Source organism: Helianthus annuus, chromosome 1, assembly GCF_002127325.2.
Source record: "Helianthus annuus cultivar XRQ/B chromosome 1, HanXRQr2.0-SUNRISE, whole genome shotgun sequence".
NCBI lineage: Eukaryota > Viridiplantae > Streptophyta > Magnoliopsida > Asterales > Asteraceae > Helianthus > Helianthus annuus.
The window spans coordinates 114,562,391-114,569,346 of NC_035433.2; the positions used below are offsets into that span (position 1 = coordinate 114,562,391).

General features: G+C 35.7%; 1 protein-coding gene across 1 annotated transcript; it reads right to left on the bottom strand.

Annotated features, from left to right (window-relative positions):
* Positions 1–2,607: 2,607 nt before the first annotated feature.
* LOC110938960 (F-box/FBD/LRR-repeat protein At1g13570) lies at positions 2,608–4,339 on the bottom strand. Its single transcript, XM_022180910.2, has 3 exons — positions 3,476–4,339; positions 3,160–3,330; positions 2,608–3,065 (listed from the first exon to the last, which is right to left on the bottom strand). Exons 1-3 carry the CDS (start codon positions 4,322–4,324, stop codon positions 2,766–2,768), a joined length of 1,320 nt encoding a protein of 439 aa, XP_022036602.2. The 5' UTR covers positions 4,325–4,339; the 3' UTR covers positions 2,608–2,765.
* Positions 4,340–6,956: the final 2,617 nt, after the last annotated feature.

Below are 6,956 nucleotides of genomic sequence, written 5' to 3' on the forward strand. Positions count from 1 at the left end.
CAAACCTCCTTCTGTTCGAACATCAGTTTAAATCTATGTTTATAATGTTTGAATCTCATATGTTGTGAGGTTTCAACATCAGTTTGCCCAAGCAAACTCGTGAAAACCATCCCTGAGATATATTCAAACAATAGGTTTTGTAAAAATGTTTATGAGATTGAATAAAATGCAAGAAAAATGTTAAAGAAATGAAAGAGATGAAAGAAAATCATTACTGAAATGGTTCTGATCGCAAAGAGAGCTTTAGAGCGTTTGGAAGTAGTCTGGGCCACTAGGAGGGGAAAATAAGTGGAATAGCGTGCTTATTTATAGGTTTAAGGTGAGTTTGGGACGAGAGGGAGCTTTCGGGCGAGAGGAGAGTTTGGGGCAATAGGCCCTTTCGCACAAAAGGGGGGGGGGGGGGGGTCCTTTCGTGCGAGAGGTCCTTTCCCTTCCTCTCGAAAGTCCAAGTTCGGTAATTCGTGTGTTTTGGCCAGTTTTACGTGTAATGAGCATAAATGTGTATTGTACCAATATGAAACATGTATAATGATGTTTAAAACATTGATTTTTTAGTATTATCATGCAAACATGTCTAAAATGTATAACATAATCGAGAATAAATTACTTGAATTTTTATTATGATTCATATTCTCGGATTACAATGTGAACTGAAATAGAATACAATACAATACGGGTACAAGTTTCCAAAAAATAGAATTAAAGCAATACTTTCTAAATCGGGAAAGTACAGAAATGCGAAGCGTTACAGTGGGCTTGGGTTGGGAGGCATGAGTTAACACGTGGCATGTGTGGGCTCCACAACTCAAGCCCCAAAATAGATAGGAGTGGAGGGGTTTGGGTTGTGGGCATGAGTTAACACGTGGCATTATTATATTCTTTTTTATATTTTCTTTGTTAAATAAATGAATTAAATATAAAAAAAATTTGTATTATATTAATTTAAAAAAGACAATGAAATAAAATTAAATAAAAAATACATCAAATTAAATAAAAAATACATCGAATAAAAAGGGGGAATTGACCTGTAATAATCCCATCTAGACCTTATTGGCCATTAATAACCCCACCTCAGAATGTTCTCTCCACTAGTCTCACATTTCACCTATTTTTCCTAAAATGGTCCCCCATTAAAAAAACTTAACGAGGTTAAGCTTTTTTTCTAAATGGCAAACAGATTTTTAGGGCTTTTGATCAGAACGATAATACGAGTCCATTTATGTAAAAGTTACATGGAAATGGTGCACAGGTCATGGGTATTGGGAAATTCGGTACTTCTACCCGGTACCATTTGCTCATCTCTGATCATGGGTACCGTACGAACAACAACGGTATCATGCAACTTTTTTTGTTGATTTTCTTCAACTTTTAATGATTTCTTTTTTTCAGCAGGGGTAGGGATAAGCTCGGTGCCAACCGATATCGATACCGAAAATACCGATTACGGTACCGGTATATGAAGGTAAAAACCGGTAGGCGCCAAAAGTCGGTACCGAATTTGTACTTAAGATCTTTCGGTTCGGGAAATTCAGTACCGGTACCCAGTACCATTTCTTATCTCTGACCACGGGTTTCATACGAACAAAATCATTAGCATAAAAATTTTTTGGTTGATTTTCATTCGGTTATCTTTTAGTATTTTTTTTCTATATCTTCTTTATATTCTTGTCAGCGGTTTCGTGCGCAACGCCCTCGTAGTGATTTCAAAACACATGTAAACACAAACTAAATAACAAAATAAGTTTGCCGCAACACAGTGATTGTGAAAAAACCTAGTTATAACTTAATTTTTTAAAGTTTAATGAGAGATAAGGATAAGGATAAAAAAATATTAAAACAAACTATAACTTAAATTTTTTAAGGTTTTAATGAGAGAATACCATGTAACATTAATAGGAGTCTTTTACTATAAGTTATATTATATATCTAGTTTAAAGGCGTAGTTTTTAGCTCGTTAGCTTGTCCTGTTGTGCTGTTAAGCAACTAATGTTACATATTTTTCTTGGATTGAAGAGTGACTTGGTGCGTATTGACCCAAACTTTTAAAAGAAGGATTTATGTTCATATAGTCATCACCACCCTTGTTGACCTACAACCGTCAGGCCCACCGCCAGGCGGTTCACTACCACCGCCGCTAACCTCCACCACCCCTACAAGCTCCACCGCCTCCACCTCGGTCGCGCTCGTTGCCTCCGGTCGCAAACATGACTAGCCACCATAAAAAGATAATGTTGGGTAAACTCATTTAGATATTTTTTTTCTTAAAACGACTCGCTTCAACCCGAGTCCATTTTGGTCGGAACTTGTTTTGACATGAGCGAAAATGATACTTTTTTAACACGATATGTTTTGACCTGAACCTAGTTTGACCAAAACCCGTTTTGACCCATCAGCGGACTGGACTGTGCTAGCTCTAGCAAGCTTTACTTCAACTTTTACAACCTGTATATGTAAAGCACAATCTACTACTGCCAGGCATTTAAAACTGCCTACTTATGTGGGAGAACTTCTAGTTATTATCTATGCAGCAGAAATAACTTCTCAAATTCACAGGATTTGATTACGAAATTCATTATAAAAAAGAGTTAGAGAATAGAGTAGCAGATGAAAAGGCCGAAGTCCAAGTCCACTAGTCTTAACTAGATATATAGAGCTACGCGTTCTTTACATACATTGTCCTTTCAACTGCATACCAAAAAGGTTAAATAACAGACGAGATATAAACTACGAGATAGCTACCGGATATCAATGCACTTAAAACATTCTTATAGAATTATGGCTCCGGATCCAAGAAGACCACTTTTGCTTTTGGTGAGGCTCGTGGGAACATCAAAACATCCTTTGCAATGTTGTGCCTTTTTTTCAGCATCAATAGTTGATTTTGGTTGGATTATCATATTTTCAAGATGTGGACAACAATCGAGCAGAAGCTTTACAAAGAGGAGCTCTGGTCTTGACCCTTCTAAAGATGTCATTTCTACAGTTTGCAACATGAGCAATGTCTGATCCAGACAGTCAGGGGATTCTAAGTAGTTAGATGTTAATTGCAAATCAGCCTCTTGTCCCTACAAATACAATACAAAAGTGAAATTATGTCTTACCATCTGATTGTTTACTATATAAGCCAATAAAATTTTATCAAACTTTAGCCCTCTTTACCATCAGCATATGTGTCACACGAAGTCCTTTCAAATTAGGTGAGTTCCGAAGCATACATAGAGCACCTTGAAATTGATTCAAATCTCCGAAACTAAAACTTGTGAACTCCAGTTCCTGTAAGCATTGTACCACATGTGGAAGCGAGTTTGGAAACTTTTCTGCAGCCAAAATCTGTGTGGTGAAAGTGAGATTTTAAGTTACCGAAATAACGTAAGACTGTATCAGACTAACAAACCAGAAATCTTTTGTGCAATGCTAGTTTGTGACTGACAAAAAACAAAGGCTAAGCATTCTAATATATAAGTTCGTATCATACCTTGAGAAAATAACCATCAATAGTAAAACTAAATCTTTTAACTTGACTAAAATCTTTTATGGATCTTGACAGACGACATATATGAACTGAATTAAGGTGTTCACTATGCAACAATTGGAGCACCATGGCATTGGCATCAGGGCAACCGGTGACACACAAATTCTGCAATTTTTCAGCCTTGATGTTGAAGTTGTTAACATTGCCACAACCATAAAGTATCAAACCCTTAAGTTGTGGTAAGTTGATTACAGTTCCACCTAAATTAACCCCGAAATTAACATTCGTTAAAATAATAACTTGAAGATTGGGAAATCCCTTAAACGCAAGTGGTGGCTTGAAAATACATTTATTTAATCCCAACGCTGTCAATTCTAGACAAGAGAATACGGAGTATGGAATTTGATAAATCAGATTTAAGTTCACAATAGTGATTTTCCTAACATTGTTTCTTGATAGGATTAACATCCATTGATCAACTTCTTGGAAGCTATCAAGAACTATCTCTTTTGGTATATGGAGAAGAAAGGTCAAAATGGGACCCTGGTGATGGATCATAATCTGGCTTATAACCCTTGTAAACCCATGACAACTGAAAGCTCCAATTTTTAAAAACTGTCCAGAGAATCCGTGAATCAAATCCAGTTTCCTCATAGTGGTCCATCTATACCTCCACCTTTTTGAAAGAACGCTTGTTCTTACAGCATCTTTCACTGGGAGCCGCTCTAAAATAGGGTTTATTAAGTCCTCTGGAAAGTTACTGATAATGTCGTCATCGTCAGCATTGGAGGTTAGAAACCTCCTCCTCTTATGATGATTATCTGTCATTACATTCAACAAAACCTTACTCATATCAGTGCCGATCGTTGAAACTCCGATTACAAACTTAAATCCAAACAGAATTTCTTTAAAATGTAAACAACATTATAAACGTATCAAGATTTCTTGAAACATACGAGAGAATGAGATACAATGCATGTTTACAACTTACCCATGGAAATCTCAATCGATCTTAAGATGGAGATGAAAAGTTAAAGAACCAGAATATGGTTTTGTATATAAAAGGGGAGAAATGACCGAATGAATAGATAGGCTAAATTAAGACGGCTGGTTACGCTATAGGTATACTTTCACGCCCCTTAACTAGACGTAGGTATCAGATCACCTACTTGATCCACTCTCACTTCACCGCTTACCAAGGAAATGGTTTAACTTTATTAACATCCCTTAAAGTTAATTAAAATACGTATACATAGCATGTTGGTGTGTGTGTGTGCAAATTTTGCAATGTTTAATTCACTTCATCTCTCTCCTAGTTAACTTCTTAACATATGAAGTTTTTAATGCCTCTTAACACCCTACAGGAGCGGTTTAACATATGTTAACGGATGCCAACTAAGATTACACCTATGGGTGTTAGAGTATACCAGGTGGGCTTATGGGTGTTGGATGGGGCTTGGAAAGGGGGGGGGGGGGTTGTCCACTTCAATATTTACCAAATATTTACCATATTCTGTAGGTTTTTTTTTTAGTTTGTAGGATTTAATAATTACTTTTTTTTTTAATTTTTTGGGATTTAATAAGTAGTTTTTATTTTTTATTTTTTAGGATTTAATAAGTAGATTTTTTTATTGTGGGTTGTCTTTTATGTAATTATTTTTTAAATTACTGTAATATACTTTTAATATAAATTGTGTTTCTTTTATATAAATTGTCAACTTTAAAAAAATGATAAAAGGAATGCAATATGGCACTCCACCGCCGGCCTGGTCACGTTCCTTTCACACCCCACTTTTTTGGTTGTGGACTGGTAGAGCCCACACATCCTACGTGTCGAGCAATGCCTCCAACCCATGACCCTCCACACCCCATAATCTAATAATGTTTTATCTTAAACTAATTAACAATATATAAAAAAGAATTGCTTTAAAATGTAAACAACATTATAAACGTATCAAGATATCTTGAAACATACGAGAGAATGAGATACAATGCATGCTTACAACTTACCCATGGAAATCTCAAGCGATCTTAAGATGGAGATGAAAAGTTAAAAAACCAGAATTTGGGGTTTTGTATATAAAAGGGGAGAAATGACCAAATGAATAGATAGGCTAAATTAAGATGGCTAGTTAGGGTGTAAGGGGTGCTCACCTAATAGGTGAGTCCCCCATCTTACACATGGCCAATCAGATCAAGCCACGTCAACTCCCCTAATACACTCCCCTAATACCTTGTTTTGATGGCGGCACTCACCTATTAGGTGAGTTGTTTTTTTTTTTTTTTTTTTTATTCTAAAATAATGCATGTTTTATAAATTAAAAAAAGATTAGTAAAAATAAAAATTAAATAAAAGACATTTCATTAAATTAAAAAAAAAACATTCGAACTAGAAAAAAAAAATACATTCAACCTAAAAAAATATAAAAACTAAATTTTGGATTTTCATCGAAATAATCGGCCATGAGTGTCTCGTGGCCCCCCACACGATCCCGACGGACATATTTTTTTTTACTAGACGATGCCGTGTCTAGTAGCTCCGCTTGCTGGATGAGATTTTGGAAGAAAACTAAGCTACTATCGCTTGACGACGCATCGCCATCGTCGGGAAAGTCGGGTATGGGAGAAAGAAACGGGAACTTGGAATCCATTTTGTGTTTAAAAGATATAAAAGTTTTAGAGTTTTGGTGTGGGTTTGTTGTGAATGTGGTAAAAAATGAATTAGGTTTGGTTAGTATATATATTGTTTTAAAAAAAATTGATTTTTTTTTTTTTATAAAAAACGACCGTTGGCAACGGTCAAATCTCGTTCATCGTGCCATTTCCAAGCGGTAACCCCACACCCATTTCCAGCCCCGATTCGGGACCCCGCGGGGATGGCGGCGGTGTTCCCGATCGGGGAAATGGTTCACCGAGGCCCTCCCCGATTGCGCCCCGTATACCCTTATGGGTGTTGGATGGGGCTTGGAAAGGGGGGTTGTCCACTTCAATATTTACCTTAGTCTGTAGTTTTTTTTTTAATTTGTAGGATTTAATAATTAGTTTTTTTTATTTTTTTAGGATTTAATAAGTAGTTTTTATTTATTTTTAAGGATTTAATAAGTAGATTTTTTTATTGTGGGTTGTTTTTTATGTATTTTTTTTTAAATTAATGTAATATATTTTTAATATAAATTGTGTTTTTTATATAAATTGTCAACTTTATAAAAAATAATAAAAGGATTGCAATATGGCACTCCAACACTGGCCTGCAAGGGCGGACCTATTTACAAAGAACGGGTTCCCAGAAACTCATTCGGTTTTTAATTTTTACTGTAAATGTATATAACAAACTGAAAAGAAACTCATAAGTAAAATATAAAAGAAACCCATAAAAAAAACCTTGGTTCTCCACTGGTTATGTCCGCGTTGTTGTTTTCAAGACACCCGGGTTCGAATCCCATTTGACGCACGATTTTGTTCCGTTTTTTTTTTCTCACCAGTT

Bases quoted from the DNA above. Each gene is read 5' to 3' on its own strand.
- LOC110938960 (XM_022180910.2), bottom strand. From the start codon at position 4,324: ATGAGTAAGGTTTTGTTGAATGTAATGACAGATAATCATCATAAGAGG. The intron at 3,331-3,475 runs GTATGATACGAA...TTCACCACACAG, and splicing joins TTGATGGTTATTTTCTCAAG to ATTTTGGCTGCAGAAAAGTT. The intron at 3,066-3,159 runs GTAAAGAGGGCT...TTGTATTTGTAG, and splicing joins GTGTGACACATATGCTGATG to GGACAAGAGGCTGATTTGCA.